The sequence below is a fragment of the Syngnathus typhle genome, linkage group LG4 (assembly GCF_033458585.1).
Source record: "Syngnathus typhle isolate RoL2023-S1 ecotype Sweden linkage group LG4, RoL_Styp_1.0, whole genome shotgun sequence".
NCBI classification, from domain to species: Eukaryota; Metazoa; Chordata; class Actinopteri; order Syngnathiformes; family Syngnathidae; genus Syngnathus; species Syngnathus typhle.
In genome coordinates, this window is record NC_083741.1 from 21,459,345 (window position 1) to 21,476,092 (window position 16,748).

Sequence of the window (16,748 nt, forward strand, 5' to 3'; positions counted from 1 at the left end):
TGGTCACACAAGATATATTGTCAGCTGGAATCATTTTAAAATGAGCAAATATTAATGGTGAGATTTTTTTTTAATGAAGAAAAGATGAAATTATCTTACAATCATGAATCATCAGACTGTCTGGTGTTTTAACTTAATTATTTATGTTGAATGTGTATATGTAAAGATCACAATAATTATAATTGAAGAAAAACGCCAAAATGTCAAATATTTCTTGACAGCATGGAGGCTTCTATGAGTACACGTTCGCTCAGAATTGCATCATTGCTTTTCCTCACCTGGTTGGTAAATCGTGACTCTCTACCGTCCTCTAGCGGTAAATCTGGGCTAGTGCATCATTTGTTTGCCTAATTTTAGTGGGGAAAATGTCTTTTGTATAATTCTAGTGCGCAAATCTTGTGTGGAAAAAACAAGAAACCTGTTCAACTTGAAAGTGCTCAAGTGAACTTTTCACGAGGTCAGGAATTAGACAGAAATGACTCAAAAGTGACTTTTAAGCCATGTGTTAATTCAAACACTTTGAAGCGGGACTTAAATTTGCAAAATTATTTGTGTTGTAGATTTTCATGGATAAATAATAACCCTTGTCATAGAAACGGGAACTGGAGTACAGTAGAGTTTTTATTTTTTATTTATTTTTTACTCTGGCTGCAAATTGACTTGACCTAGTTTGCGATGAGATGCTGTGCATTCCTCCCCGTCCCGAAATGTATTGGCTCCGGTATGCTCCATACGCCCGGTTCCCATTTTGGGTCATCAGTTGCCTACCAGAATGCAAAAACTTTTTAAGAAAGGTGTGGGTCGACGTCATATAAGCGCTGTCGTCACCAGTGGGCGGGGCTTACACAAGCAAAAGACTGCGTGTATTTTTGAGAGGAGAGTTTCTCACAGCACTTGTTTGGAGGTGAGCGGAGACTCACCTGTCGACAAAGCTTGCTCTTAATTCACATTTACACCAAATCGATTGGCCTTTTCCCAACATGACGGACGCGCTTTTACCCAACGGCCTCAAGGAAAATCGAGGAGACGGCAAGTACTTCAGAAAGGTGAGTTTTTTCACTCTTGGCGTTCCCCCCCCCCCCTTTTTTTCCACAAAAATGCAAAACGTGTCCCCTCACACGCTGCTTTCGTCGATTTAAATAGGTTTTCCCTGCAACGGATTACTTTCTGATTCAAAAAGCGAAATGTTTACTGAAACGATCGCTGCAGCGCTTGAGAGACGCGGTGCGTTCAGGGACCGTCATCGTCCGGTTCTCGTTCAAGCCGAGAAGAATTGTCCAAACTAGACCTGCTTTGAGCAGAATGTAAAATCCTGCTGGATCTACTATTTGTTTAAAGTAAAATGATTGTGTAAAATGTTAAAAAAAACTAGTAGCACTTAGATCGTTTGAATGCATCACAGGAATTCCATGTAGTGTCAGCTTCAGGTGTGCGCGTGCGTGTGTGCGTTGCACTGCTTTAAGAATAGAATGGCTGTGGGGAATGGGTGGGCTGCACTGCTTGCTGATAAGATACATGATGGCAGGAAACTGCAAGTTGATGGAAATTCCACTTAAAGCTCGGTGGAGATGATTCTTGATGACTATATGATGTCCTGTATAATACACCGTAAACACTGGAAAATAAGGATGGGCAATTTATGGTGTGGGGGGCCCTGCCACAGTTTTTATTCCGGCCCGCTGTGCAATTCAAAAAGAAAATAAATAAGAAACTGCTATTAAAGTTTTTTTAAAATTAAAAGCAAGTGTTTTCATAATATACAGGATGCTTGTGAAAAACTCTGCACCTATTTTTTCATTTGCTAATAAATAAATTTGGCGGTTAAGACAATATTCTGCATTGCTAATCGTTTCAATTCATTTGGAAGGGTCTCCTCTTTGTAAATTTCTATTTTGGGCTTTTACTTGAATGACTCAATCGCCTCCTTGGTGTCCACCCTTATTGTCACATGATTACGCAAGAAACTCATGACTCACACGTACACACACATTGGACACTGCATTAGGCATGCCTTCCTCCACAATCTAATGACATCCAATACAAAGCACGTTTTGGATTTTTGGAATAAAAGCCTTTATTGGGGCTGTTTGGGGCTATTGTTCGTATTTTCCAGAGCTGTGACCTTTGATGACACAAAAAGGCAGCAAGGTGCTGCTGTGGATAACAGGGTGAGCTAAACAAACGTGAGTTATCTTAAGGATGGGCCGGGTTGTGTTGTCAGGGACGCTTTTGTCATGGACTGCGATTTAGTGTCTTCTCGATACCAAATACAGAGTCGATACAGGGTGTGTATCGGAGATGATGATACCGATTTTTTTTTTTCAATTCCAGCACAGAGTAGTGGTGTGCAAAACGAAAACATCTGGGGCCGATACAGGGTTGCTTTGACATTTTCTGAGTCTTTGCTGTTTTCCCAGAGTTGCCATGCGAATGTTGTGACAGGCTCACTCTATCCCAGCATTCCCCTTTTGTGTCTGTCAATCCCCTTCGGAACGCCGTCTGGATTGAGGCTCTCACGGCACTTCCTGTGTCTGCGAGAGAGCGCAGCCTGGCACCACTGCCGCCTCCTTTATAAGAACACACACACATACTGTGTGAATGCTGGGAGAGCAGCGTTCACACTAATAATCCGTTCTCATTATCTAGAATTGCATAATATGGAGAATTCCTAATCATGGATGGATGATATCGAATTATCATAAATAAAAAATTCAGTATTGAACACAAATAATTTGATAAAATATACTGCAAGATATTTATTTATAATAAAAAAATTAAATCTAAATAACTTTTTTATATTTATACAAAATATAATGATAGGAATGTGAATAGCGGTAATTAAATTAAAAAAAATAAAAAATGAAGAAAAATAAAACAAAAGACACAGATATCACGACGACTGTCGATACATTTCTTTCTTTGACATTTTATTTTAAGGACAGCGTGCAGACATAGCTTGGGCTACATAAAACTTGCTTCATGTTTGCTGTAAGACTCCAAAGTCGTGTGTTGAAAAAAACAGCTTTGGAAAGATTTCTGGTCAAACTTTAAACCCAACCCATTCGGCCTTTGCTCGCGCGCGTTCTGAATGATTTACAAGCTTTGTGCTGGCTTTGGCTTTTGCCTGCAGGGAGCTACTGCGGTTCATCTCGGAAAGATGGCACGGAGAGAAAGCCAAATCGTCAGCTTTCTCCTCCCGCTGACGTCACAGCATCTGGCCCGATGCCGCCCGGCAGCCAGAACCTCAAATTGACAACACGTGTCCCGCCGGGCCGGCCCAATGCAACACATGCATCTTTTTTCCCCCTACTAATTCTTGTGGGAAATGTAAACAAGGTGTCAAAATGGTTGTAGAATTAAGGCCTTAGTGCAGTGGTTTTCAAACTGTGGCTCCTGGACTCGCTGAAGACGTTTCATTTTCCTTTTTTTTTTCCAATTTTTCCAACATCCGGCACAAATAATAAATAATAAAAAAAATGAGCGATGGAACAATAATTGACACAAAAACCATTAACGCTACTATTTTGATTGCGGTGATAGGGGTGATAGGGAAGGGGAAATTGAGAGAGTACATTATGAAAAGACAGAACTATAATAATGAGTTCAGTATGAAGCCCTGAATGATTCACCGCTCACTGGACTCGTTGTGTTGCGCCCTAATTGTTTGGGAGAAATGCAGGGCTGGTCCTTCGTCTTTTGTGTGGACCAATGGGTGTCCCTCACCAGCTTACATATTTGGCATGATAATTCCAAGTAGGTATGCGAGGCTGTGGTATCGTCCTCGGTTCATTTGTTTCAGCGTTCCATGAGAAAAATGCACAGGATTTATTTTCTCCAATCCTACATGACGTTGCTAGTTCCTGCTGGGATCATCATCATCTCGGAATGGGGTTTCTAGCTGTGGAGAAATGGAACATAATGGTGTTTACTGACCACTCCTTACTCTCACACACACACACACAGAGTCTTGATAAGGCCGTGACGTCATTCCAGTAAGAGTTCTATCGGCGTTGAAGGTTCTTCTCAGGATGTGAGTGTGTTGCTCTGGGTGTAATGGGCGGCAACCATCTGACTTCCAGCCTTGAAACGCAGGAAGGATGTCGCAGGTGGTTGAGGTCAAACCCAACAGGAAACACACTTTTTGTGCAGCAGCTGTGTTTTTTTTTTCCCCCTGTGTTTTATCATGAAGCTCAAATACGATGAGTAAAATATTAGAAAAAACATATTAAGAGTCAACTGAACTATTTTTCTTTGTCGTCCACCAGGGTTGCAACCCGTTTGCCCAGACCGGACGAAGCAAGCTGCAGAACAAGCGAGCCAGTCTCAACCAGCAGATCATCAAGGAGATGAGGATGAGAGCAGGAGCCGAGAACCTTCTCAAGTAAGAAAACGCAACCGCTACCTCGCGGGCGTTCGAGTCGCTTCACGTCAACACATTGGCACGCTGTCACTCATCTATGGCTCCGATTCGGCCTTTATAAGTCAGCGCTGGTTCAAAAACCACAAAGGTGAGTCAGTGTAGGATTCCAGGTAGTAACAATCCTGAACAATAGCGAGACAAGTACAAAACAAAGAAGCCACTGTAGAAGGGAAAGGAATTTGCCCACCAAACCCAATGCTCCTGCAGACATCTTCTGCCTTTTAGTACCTGAGCTGAATAGAGCAGATTAAGGAATTACTAAATTATTAGGCTTCAGCCTTGAAGATTTCGAAGCTGCAAGTTTAAAAAGAGATAACTGATGGACCAATCTATACAATCTATTTTGAGAGTGTGTATGTGTGTGTGCTCGTGCACTTCAACCTTCCTGTCTGGCATTCCTGCAGTGCTTCACATAGTGTGCCCTGCTGAAGAGCAAATATTTTTTTTATTCCATAGTTGTATGCACTGTTAAGTGAAGTCTTTGGTAAAACATAATGTTGATGTTTTTAATGCAGCCTTTCTTTGCAATTTCCTTGTGTGCCTGCGTGTCTATCAGCAGCAGGTGAAATCCGTCTGGTCCGACCAGTTTGTCTTTGTTATCTTGTCTAAGGAAAAAAAAAGAAAAGGTCTTGCGTAATGTCTCTGCAGTCGGTATTATGGTTTGGGTTGGCCGGCAAGTATCGGTCATTTTACGGCGTGTTATATTTAGGTTTGGCAATTTGCAAATTCTCACATTGGCTTTGTTTGTGTTTCGTGGGTATTTATTTTACTCTGTTTTCAAACTCGTTGCAAGTTTTAAGGGAGCCGTCAAGTTAAAACAGTTTACTGACCGTTGAGTGACGAATGTTTGCTCTCAGCCGGACACCGTAGTCGCTGCAACGTTGTGTTGAAACTGTGGTTTCACTGGCTTCATTCTTAAACATGGCGCCATCTCTAATTAGAGGGTGAGCCAAGTGACAACAGGCTGCAAAGTGACATGCCGCCCTTTTACGAAATACGACAGATAATGGCAATGCTTTTCAACGTCAACGTCAGCTTTATTGTCAATCTCTCCACGTCACAACACACAGAGACCGAAATTACGTTTTTCTCCATCCCACGGTGACGAGACACATAACACGATAGACATACAAGTACGCGACACAATATAAAAACAAGAAGGCAAAAATTCAAACAATCAATAGTAAGAGTGACGAATAAATAATAAATAAACAGATAACACAATAAATAAGAGGAGCAAAACGGAGCCAGCAAGCATAGCGCAAAAAGTAAAAAAACATCATCATTTTACGAGTAGTTTAAACTTTCAATATACAACTACTACAATGATTTCCTAAAAACTTTCATATTTAAAACTTATAACTTTGGGGGCCTTCCATGTTTTATTGAAGCACTATTAAAAGTCGGGCTAAATTGATAGCTGACTTTAAGCTAGCTAGCATGACACGGGCGTGTGGTCTGGTAGCGTAATAGCAAAAATCGGGCTAAATTAACTGTCGACTTTAAGCTAGCTAGCATGACGCAGGCGTGTGGTCTGGTAGCATAACAGCAAAAATCGAGCTAAATTGACAGCTGAATTTAAGCTAGCTAGCATGACGCAGGCGTGTGGTCTGGTGGCATAACATCATACGTATAATAATAACAACGTTTATGTGTGTGCAGGGCGACGTCCAACAACAAGGTGAAGGAGATGGTCTTGCTGGAGCTGAGCTACGTCAACTCCAACCTGCAGCTCCTCATGGGCCAGCTGGAAGGACTCAACAGCTCCGTGGAGGTCTACCAGAGCAGCCAGTGAGTACGGGTGGTGGCGGCCATCTTTTCCGTCAGTACGTATGCGCAAGCGGTGGTTAGATTGGCTGTTTTTCAAAGACGCATTAGGGAAAAACATCTGCTGCAGCTTGTGGTGAGGACCGGTCATTATTGGTCGGTAATGGCAGGCTAGCGCTGCCCCCTGTGGTCGTTTAAACTCGCCTGTGCGCCGCAGCCCGTAGCCTGATGCACGGGGTCGTCAGTCAGTCACTGCGACTATATCGTTTTTTTGTTTGTAGCTCTACACGTATCGTGAAGCAACTTACAATACGTAGTTTCCCATTTAGCGAATTCACTCGAAACACGTTGAGTCATATCGAGTCATTAACTGAAATTAGCATTCTAAATGAAACAATGATCCAATTGTATAACTTCACTGACTGATTTCAATGGAATCACGCCAAGTTCTGATGATTCACCTTCATCTCTTCATTGACTCAAGTTGTCAAAATGACCAAAAACGGAACAGACCTTAATCATTTGGTTACATCGATTCATTGACTCATTCAAGCGGATTCGCCGGAAATGGCTCAGTTTAGCAGACTCGTACTTTGGGTGTGTGCGTTCACATGGACACGCAATAATGGAAGACGCAGGCAGCTAAATGTATTTGCATTGAAGCTGCAAACTGTAGGGATACCAAGCAGTCAGTGCTTTCAACACTTGTCTCTATCTTCAAACCCACCAGACAAGTAAAAAGAAACTCCAAATTCCGCTCGATTGATTCAACTGCATTGGTTCATTGACTCGACTTAGCAGACTCACCGGAAACGCTGTGGATTCTGTTTCCAATATTTCCAATGGCCGGAAAGCCATTTAGCTGTCACCCAGCTGGTAAAAGTATCAACTTAATAAAGCAATGGGAGACAATGTGGTTTTGCGGATTCTTGAGTTGTGAGGTCGACGGTCTATCTGACACGCGTATAAAACTGAGGCCTGGCCCAAAAATAAAAGACTAATGAGGGCTTGTTGTGAGGCCAAGTCGGTTTATAAAGTCATCAGTGGACCCGTGTGACAATAAAGAGGAAAAATGAAGAACCCATCAAGTCGCTGCCCAATTTCGATTGAATGACCCTCTGCACGGTTGCCATGGTTACTATAGAGCACAACAAATCTTAGGTTTGTTGTGATTGGTTGTCATGGGTGAAGTGTTGATTGTGCAAGTGTGTGTGTGTTTGCGCGTGATTCCTCAAGGAACACTTTAAAACAAATTCTATAATGTTACAAAGAAATTGATGTGCTTCTTGGGGGCATTTCACTTTGTGGACAGATGGTTTCAAGAGGTCCATAAGTGGAGACACAATGAGGAGCTGAAAAAATAGTGAAAAAAAACAAATTCTAAATGGAGAATTCTGTCTCTCTATGCTTTTTTTTTTTTTTTTTTTATATACATACAACCATCGTTTTTAAATAAATTTTAAGGATGTTTCACTTTATGGGAAATTAGATCCCCAATTCAAAATTCGGTGTCTTCAAAACACCGTACTTGTCCTCCATTTGATCAATTCTGTGAACCCGCCCCCTTCTGTCAGTGTTAGCGTCATCGTACCGATCTACAATAGATGGCTTTTTCTCCGAGGGTAAAACGAAGAGCGCATGGGAACGCTGGGAGCTGAAATCCAAGCGCAGTACTCTGAGGGGAAACAAAAACAAATCCTTTTCGGGTTTTTTTTCCCAGAGAGCCCGCATGAATAGCTCTCGCTGTACCTGCGCCTGCATCTCACTCTGACCGGATTTTACCGTCAACTCACCTGTGTGCTCGAATCACCGTGTCACACGCAGCACGGGAAAATAAACAAAAGCTCTTGTGACTGAGCACTGGTGGACTTTGAGATGTAAACAAGATCCTTCAGGTTCTGTTCCGTGTCTTGAGCACTTGAGTGAATCGTGAGAGGGCGCTGTGCATACATCCGAGCATGTGCGTGTACACGTTTCAAAGTTTTTCAAAGCGCCTTCGGTTGAGAAGCTTCGGCCAAACCAGAAAATGGTGAGCTCATCCTCGTAATAGAGGAAAGTGTCTGAAATTCACAAGAGTCAGCAGAAACTGGAACACGATCCTCTCTCGCTTGTTTGCCAGGAAGAAGCGGAGTCAGCTTTTTGTCAAGTTTGCATATCGGCCACCTCCATATCAAGCTCAACCTGTGTTCTGTCTGTCGTCAACTTCCTCTAAGCACAGCACATCAACGCGGTGCTTTACGGGCGCCTGTTTAGTGTTACAAGAGTACAAATGAAGGAAAAACCATCCCGGGAAGTTTCATTAACAGACTTTGTGTAACACTAAAGGGCCTCCGTTGACTTTGAAAATCCCAAACACCTGCTGTGTTTGTGTAGCGACACCATCTGCCTAATCCACGTGTCCGTCCGCGCTCACGATTGGATGAAAATACAAACTTTCACATATTCTTTCAATAAAAATGCGAACGAGGAGCACTCGCAACTTATTACATACACATTTAAATAGTGTTTCTTGTTCTTTAATTCATTTTAGGTGTGCATCATGGCCTCTCATTTTTAGCGTTACTCGCTCATCTTTAATATTTTCGCTTTTTTTCTGATTTAAATAAGACAGATTCAAACATAGGCTACTAGCTTAAATAGCGGATTGTGATTCACTAAGGTGACTTTTGAGTGATGTTATCCTAAAACCTTATCTGTGTTTGTCTTTCTTGTTTTTCTCTCCAGGGAAACTGCCAACATCCCGCTCATTGCATTGGGTCTCAAGGAAACGAAAGAAGTTGACTTCACACCCTTTAAGGTACGATACACTCAATGACCTGACGTGATCATTTAGCATTGTAGCTTAGCGTAGTTTAGATCTGTTCTTCTCCTACTCTGTTAAATATTTTACTCGCAAAAGAACAAAACAAGACTCGACCACACATTTAATTTTAATGCCGATTTCGCATTCATTGTTTGTTATGGAATGTGCAAATACGAGAAGAAGCGATCAAGTTTTTAAAGACAAAGCGACACTCGGGCATTCGGTGATATTTGTTTGGTGTTTTCAGGGCTACATTGCTTCGCATTACAATGAAGATGGAGCAGATTACGAAGACGAACTCGCCGACCTGATGGACCTGCGGCAGGTAAACAAACAGAAATGGCAAAAAGATTTTCAAGTTTTCCGAGGCTACATAATGCCACAAATTTTCTTTTCGTCACATTGTGTGTGAACGTAACGTGGGGGTTAAGGTTATTGGGTTCCCAGCTCTGAAAATAAGTTTGGTAGCATTTCCCAGAATTGAAACGTGAGACCAGTGGAGCCAGTTTGTCATAGCAGCAATATCGGCTTGTCTATCGTGCATAGACACAAAACAAATCTCACAAACACAAAGCTGAAATCTGCCATTTTGTTTTCTAGCTTTGAGCTCATTTCCATTTCCAGGGGTCTATCAAAGACCAACCACTCCTCGAGATTTTGTCAGTTGGAGTCAATTAAGCGCCATACAGGAGGCTAATGCTAAACCTAAATTGTCGTTTTCCGTCAAATGTGGCAAATGTCTCTTCGTGAGAACAAATCTCCAATAACCCGTCTCCACAAAATGAGCCCTTGCCCAAACGCAACTTTGACTTTACGTTTCCACTGAACCACACCTTAGTTTGAGTCTATAGTATCTATTGCGCCGCATTTCACGTCATTAACTCTGACACACCTACATTCCCTGCAACCACAATTATTCTTCTTCTTTGCGGTAACAAATCGCTCATAGGAATCTCCAAAGACTGATGGCATGATGAGTCACTGCATTACAACCTACGCTATGTCCCAGAATAATCAAACATTTATTGCTTACTCATCTCTTGATTCTGTTTCGGCTCCCAGTCGTGCAGGACACCAAGTCGGAGCGAGGCTGGCGTGGAGCTGCTGGCAAAGTACTTCAACCATCTTCCGCTGGTGGAAAGTCGATTCTTCTCACCTACGCATCACAGTAGCATATTCTTCACTTGGTACGCTCTAATAAGCTGATCTCCATTGTTGATTTTGCCGATAGGACAATACCATCTCGTCTTTTGGTCTCAGGTACGACTCCTTCACGGGCGTCCCGGTGTGCCAGCAGAACTTGTCGCTGGAGAAGGCCAGCATCCTTTTCAACATGGCTGCCCTCTACTCCCAGATTGGCACTCGCGGCGACCGGCAGACATCGGCCGGTCTGAGGGAGGCCATTTCGGCCTTCCAGAAAGCAGCAGGTATGAAGATTATGTCAACAGTTGTGTCGGTTGTGTTGATTCACTGCCTTGAGGTACCAAACTGACTCGAATCAATGAGGTTACATCGGTAAACTAACTCAAATTGAGGACTCATGTGTGAGTAGGTGAGTTGAGTTAGCGCAGTTACATTTCTGGCATGTTAGTTCACTGTCTGGACTCAACAACACTGACTCGATTGACTCAAGTGAGCTCGACCACTTAACTAATTTAGGGACTATCGTAACGAATGTGATTTAACAACCACTAACCTCAGACCAGTTGTCGGCCTTTGTTTAAGAGAGATCACCATTTTGCATTGCTCTTCTTTCAGGCGTCCTAAACCACCTTAAGGAGACGTTCACACACACACCTAGCTACGACATGAGTCCCGCCATGCTAGCCATGCTCATCCGCATGATGCTAGCACAGGCGCACGAGTGTCTCTTCGAGCAACTCGCCCTGCCGGGCATCCGCAACGAGGTTCCGACCCTGCTTAGGATGGCGCAGGAGGCGGCCAAAGTGTCGGAAGTCTACGACCAAGTCCACCAGTCCATGATCCAGACACCGGTGAAAGACAACGTGCCCTTTTTCTGGTCCACTATGTCTCAAGTGAAGACGAACCACTACCGCTCCATGGCGCACTACTTTGTGGCCTCTGCCCTGCTGGACCATCACAGTAAGTTTATGCTTAAGAGCTCCCACAAAAATGGACACAGCCAGATTAATTGATGTATTAAAATAATCATTCATCAGCATTTAAACCAATCAGATTTCAAGTTTACCACACCAGTATTTTTACGTCCGGGGACTTGTTTGGTTCAAGCAAGCAAAGTCCGACTAGCAAACATGTTTGTATTGACCCGCATACATGAATACGTTCAATAATGAGCATTGCTTTTGTTTGGCGCTGTGCCGTGAAAATTTTCTCATGTGCCTTGACTTTGTGGTTATAGATAAAGAGCTGGTTTTGTTTATCTCTTCGATCCAAAATATGTCAACTATCTACTTTTATCTTTCTTTTTCTCCCATGACTCACGGAGCTGAAGTTTGCATGTGCTCCCCGGCCACTTTATTTGTTTAGGGCGGTGTTCCCATAGTTCTGAATGAATTGTGTCGAGTTGAGATGGGAATAAATGCCGCCAGTGGATGAAATCACTTTATTCAACTCGACTCACTTCAGGCCCCAATGCTGTTACATAAGGGCTATTTAGAGGCGCACACAACCACACGCGCACACACACACACGCACGCTCACACACTGCGGTTAGTTAAGAGTCTTGTTTTCCAAGAATTGCCGAGAGCTGGCAGGGGAAAAAGAAAAGTCCCAATAGGAGAGAAGGAAGCCTGTTTCTTTTGTGATTACGATGACATCTTTTCGTCGCTAATGACTTTAGCATGCTGTGAGATTAAGTGTGGGGGACCAAGAGTACTTTGTGTTATGAATGGGATGTGTTTTCGGAGTAGTGAACTGGTTTGGGCGGGGGGGGGGGGGGGTGCTCATTATGGGATTCCTGCGCACAAGAGTGAATGGATCTCATATCTGCGCGACTACAGGGCTCCACGTTAGTGACCCGTGTTGTAATGTAAAATATAAACGAGCTTTTGCTCGGACCGGAAAACTGGCCAACTGCTGTACTGCGTAATCAAAAAGTGTGTGCGTGTTCTGTCCAGTGGGTCCGAGTGACGATGAAGACCAGCAAGAAAAGAACTTGTCCCAAGTGTATGATCACCTTCCAGACGGTTGTTCTCCTCTGGACATTCTGAAGAAGACAACTGAGCGTGAGCGAGTTGGTAAGTTGACCATCAAGCATCTCATAAATGAGCAGCATTCATAATTGAAGCGGCCATTTCCTGCCCAAAACAGGAAGAGCGCACATCCGTCGTGCCATCGCGGGCCATGAAGAGGCACTCCGGATCTACTGCTTGTGTCATCACCTCAACAAGCTGGAGGTGCTGCAGGACATCTTGAAGGCCAGCCACCAGCGCTCGCTGCACAAAGCCAGTGACAACAAGACAGACGAGGAGTTCGCAGACTACCTGCAAGCGCCCGATATTATCTGTGAGTGCTCTCCAAGCTAACTTTTATTATTTTATTTGACACGAAAGTGTGTACAACTGCTCACAGTAGTAATTAGAACAGTTAAAAATGTCAGTGTGTAATTATTTATTTCCTTTTTTAAATCTAGCAAAATCTGAGCAACACGCAGAAATGGAGGTTCCCTCCGCCTTAAAGGTGAAAGTCAGCGACTTTTTCCAGAGGCTGGTATGTGGGTTACTAATCTACTACTCACAATTTTGGGGGGTTCAAATGTTGTGTGTTTATTTTATGGGTATATGCACATTTTGTTATCATTAAAATTACTCAACACTAACACAAATGGCGGAAAATGGTGCTTGGAACACGATGTGTACTTTGTGTCCCACTATTAGCAGTAGAACATTTTGGTGATGGCTTTTTGTTATCATAATAACATTTCACCTCCCCCACAGACTTAATCGGAATGGTGAAAGGTTTTGTTTTGATGACTTGAGTGATTTCTGCTAAACTTGGTGGAGGTGACGTTGGCACGTACCAAAGACGAAACCATTAATAGAAAACTTCCACCAATTATAAAAATACACAAAGGCTGGAAGTTTATTCGTATGTTTTTATTTTTTAGCCGTTTGAACTAGTTGCCTTTTGTGGGGACCTCACATTGTTTATGGAATTTAACATTTTAGTTTAGACTGTTCCAGCCTTTGTTTGGCCAATTTGAATCCAAAAAGCGTATCATCCTTTTATATGCTGACGGACTGATAAGATTTAGCCGAGTCGAGATTTTCCCAGCAGATGCAAGTGTATCTTGAAGAGGAAAGTACTAAATCCAATGTGTGTGTGTGTCCACTCAGGGTCCTCTGTCGGTGTTCTCTGCCAAGCAGCGTTGGACGGCACCGCGGAAGGTGCGCCTGCGCACAGAGGACAAAGATCTAGGCTTCACCCTTAAGGGGGACGCACCCGTTCAAGTTGTCTCGCTAGACCCCCTTTGCCCTGCTGCTGTGAGTACAAAGTCCTAATTCACTTATTTTTGTGGTCAATGTAGAATGCGACAAGTCTTGTGTGTGACAATCGTGAATATAGTTTTGCTAATTATAAACAAAGAGGGGAACCAAATGTTGATATCGCCTTGTATCAAGTCACTGAGTGAGGTGAGGAAACGCATCGGACTCGATGGAAAAGGCAGAGAATAGTTCTGTTTTATTGATTCACAGACTCAAGTTAGCAGAACTACCACAGACTCACGGGTGTTGGTTTACTGCAAGGGTGTCAAACTCATTTTTGTCGCGGGCTACATCGGAGTTCTGGTTTCCCTTGTGGGGCCATTCATGACTTTTGGATATTATCACATACACACAACAAAAGAGTTTCTAATTTATTTTGAAATTAGGACTATAATTAAAAAAAATTCCAATATCTCACTGTTATTAAAAGGCAAGACAATTTTGGTATTTTAACAAGAAACATTGGCTTGACACACGAGTTTGCTTTCGCGGGCCACATAAAATGATGTGGCGGGCCGGATCTGGCCCCCGAGCCTTGAATTCGACACCTGTGGTTTACCGACTTTGGTGGACTCAGCGGAAACTTGCTGATTTGATTGTATCACTTGCCCTACTGAAAAGTAGGGCAGACTCAGATGAGTTGGGTCTGTCTGTTCGCTGGCCCAAGCAAGTGGAAAGAGCGCAAATAATGGTTCACTGACTCAAGTTAGCGGGAGCGTGACAGGATCAGGTTCCGTCGTATTGGTTCACTGACTTGTTGGCGGACTCACCAGAAACACCATGTCGAGTTAGTGGAAGCGCCGGTGACTCCTCCGATTCGGTCGTGTGGTTTTACTTGACTCGAGTTTACGTAAACGCCGCAGACTCAGATGATCTGGTCGTCTTGGTTCACTAACCTAAGTCAACAGAAGTGACAGACGGCATACATAAAGTTGAAAGCAGTATTAAGGTTCCAAAGAGGTTTATAACCTCGTTTGAGTGGCTTTATGCAACACGGCTAATCTGTTTCGCAAGCCCGCGCGGATTTTCATTAGAGTCAGCGACTATTAATGAGCCCAACTGACTTGTAATTCAATTAAAATCAGGAGCTTTATTCTGGTCCGTCTTATTTAACATAGAGTGTGGAGACCGTTATTTGATATTCAAAGTATGGGAGTTCATGGCGAGCATCTGGCTTCTGTTAACGTCGGACAAGAACAGCTTTAGAATAACACGTCTTAAATAAATCGTCAACCCCCCCAAATGACTCCCCCGCCTTCTCCGGAGTTTATACTGTAGATGACCCGAGCAATGATTTAGGGCAGCATGTAAAACCTGAGCTTCAGACTTAAAGGAGGTAAACATCATGATCAGGTTGGATTTGCATTGTTCTTACGGCATTTTCAAAAAGTGGCTTGACACGTCTCATTGTTTTGTTAACGGGAATAAGATTTTAACTAATATTAGCGTAATTTTCTGATGAGAATTTTACTTTTCGTGAGCGTTTTGACTGAGTCCAAGTCACCGTGTGCTGATCGAAGTCGGTGACGCGGACCTGGTGTGTAAATATTGACTCTGCCGTGTCAGGAGGTCTGACCTTCTCGTCTGTGGCAGGCCGAGGGGCTGAAAGAGGGCGACTACATCGTGGCCGTGGGCGAGGCGGAATGCAAGTGGATGGGTGTGGGTGAAGTGATGAGGCTGCTGAAAGACGTGGACGAAACGGGCGTGGACGTCACAGTGGTCAGCGTGTTGGACGGCAACCCTAGTATGGTGAGGTCCATTTCACACGACACCCTATGCATGACTTCGTTGAAGAATACGAAAGTGAAAAATTCCGTCATCTGCGTGTGCCCAGCCGGCAAAGAGCGCCACCTTCTGCGGCAATCTGCCCAAAACGTACTCCATGATCTGTCTGGCCTACGACGGCGACGACAAGAACGGCAAGTCGCGCAAGATCAGCAAGAAGTCGTCTTTCCTCAGCTGGGGCCTGAAGAACAAACTGAAGAGCACCAGTACCCTCAGCTTGCCGACCGCCGAACAGTCGTGGAACAAACCCTGCCCGGCCTTCCCCAGCTCCTACAAGGATGCCGCCTTCAACTGAGTACACAGGCAATCGATATTTATAGTGTACACACACTCAAGTTAAGACCGACCATTGAAGAAATTGTCATATAAAATGAAATGTTTTAAGCTGCTATAACCCGTTGTTTATTTTTATTTTTATGTGATACAGCCTTTAAAGGGATCTTGAATTAAGTGCCTGAACCAGCCAGTCAGTTAAGGTGAGCGTCAGAAGATAAACAAGTAGTCCTGTTGTGTTTGGGAAATATCTCAGACATCAAAAATCTTGCTTTCCATCAAAAAAAATCCCAAAATATTCCAGACGATCGCAATAACCTTTCTTTTCGTCGTCAGTCAATAACAAACGACCGAGACACATTTAAAAAAATATTTCAAGTATTTAAGTTGTATTCATTTGAGTAATCAGAGAAATGCTTGACCACATAAATAATACAACATCATGTAATGTGAATGAACGTAAGAGCAGACTGACCACATCACCTTTAATCGAACATTCCACAGAAAGACTGCGGCCATTTTTGCTGACACTTTTGCAGTGTTGGACTGATCGCTTTTGTCTACAAAGTAGATTGTTATACATGTTTGATAATCAAATTTATTATTTATATAAAAATTTCTTTGCGTTGGGTTCTATGTCATTTGTGAATGGAAGACATTTTTACACGTTGAAGGAATGTATTTTAGTGCCTTTTCTTGTGTGTATGCTTGTACATTGTCACAAACAAAAACACATCCTTAGTGCCATGTATTTGTACTCATCATGATGATTAAGTGTATTATCCTGATGTTTTTGCATATACTATACACCCAAACTAAAAAAGCATTGCGTTTCTAAATGATTTAATTCAGGGGCTCTTATGAATTATTACCTTCTCCTGTGGTGTATGTAAATGCTTCGCTGGAAATTCTTTGTGTCATGTGTTGAATCTTATCTTAATAAAACAAAGGGTACAAAATCATGTATTATTATTCTATTTCTGGTTATAATTTTTAAAGTATTTTTCTGCATTTCCAAGTCAGTTGGGAATGACTGGAATGACTTTGATTACCCAACAAGTTCACTTTCAACTCGCATGACAGCTAAATCCTTTTACTGTATGCCTAGTCATTCTTTTCTTCATTCGTTCACTGTGTGCCAAAGACAAACACGACATGAACTCGATGAAAAACAATGTTTTATGGATTTGCGAGTGCCGTTCATGGAACCTTATTGCCACCTACAGGCAAAAAA

The 16,748-nt window shown here is 42.9% G+C and overlaps 1 protein-coding gene across 2 annotated transcripts; it reads left to right on the forward strand.

Annotated features, from left to right (window-relative positions):
- Positions 1–846: 846 nt before the first annotated feature.
- Positions 847–16,476, forward strand: rhpn2 (rhophilin, Rho GTPase binding protein 2). Of its 2 annotated transcripts, none has more exons than XM_061275822.1 (14): positions 847–1,046; positions 4,266–4,381; positions 6,083–6,211; positions 8,912–8,984; positions 9,238–9,315; positions 10,053–10,177; positions 10,251–10,417; positions 10,749–11,093; positions 12,089–12,208; positions 12,282–12,476; positions 12,604–12,650; positions 13,307–13,453; positions 15,050–15,205; positions 15,291–16,476. In XM_061275822.1, the coding sequence occupies exons 1-14, from the start codon at positions 981–983 to the stop codon at positions 15,534–15,536; spliced, it is 2,010 nt and encodes a 669-aa protein (XP_061131806.1). In that variant the 5' UTR covers positions 847–980; the 3' UTR covers positions 15,537–16,476. The 2 variants fall into 2 exon arrangements, with proteins under 2 accessions (XP_061131806.1, XP_061131805.1); XM_061275821.1 differs by having other exon boundaries at positions 848–1,046; positions 12,604–12,680.
- Positions 16,477–16,748: the final 272 nt, after the last annotated feature.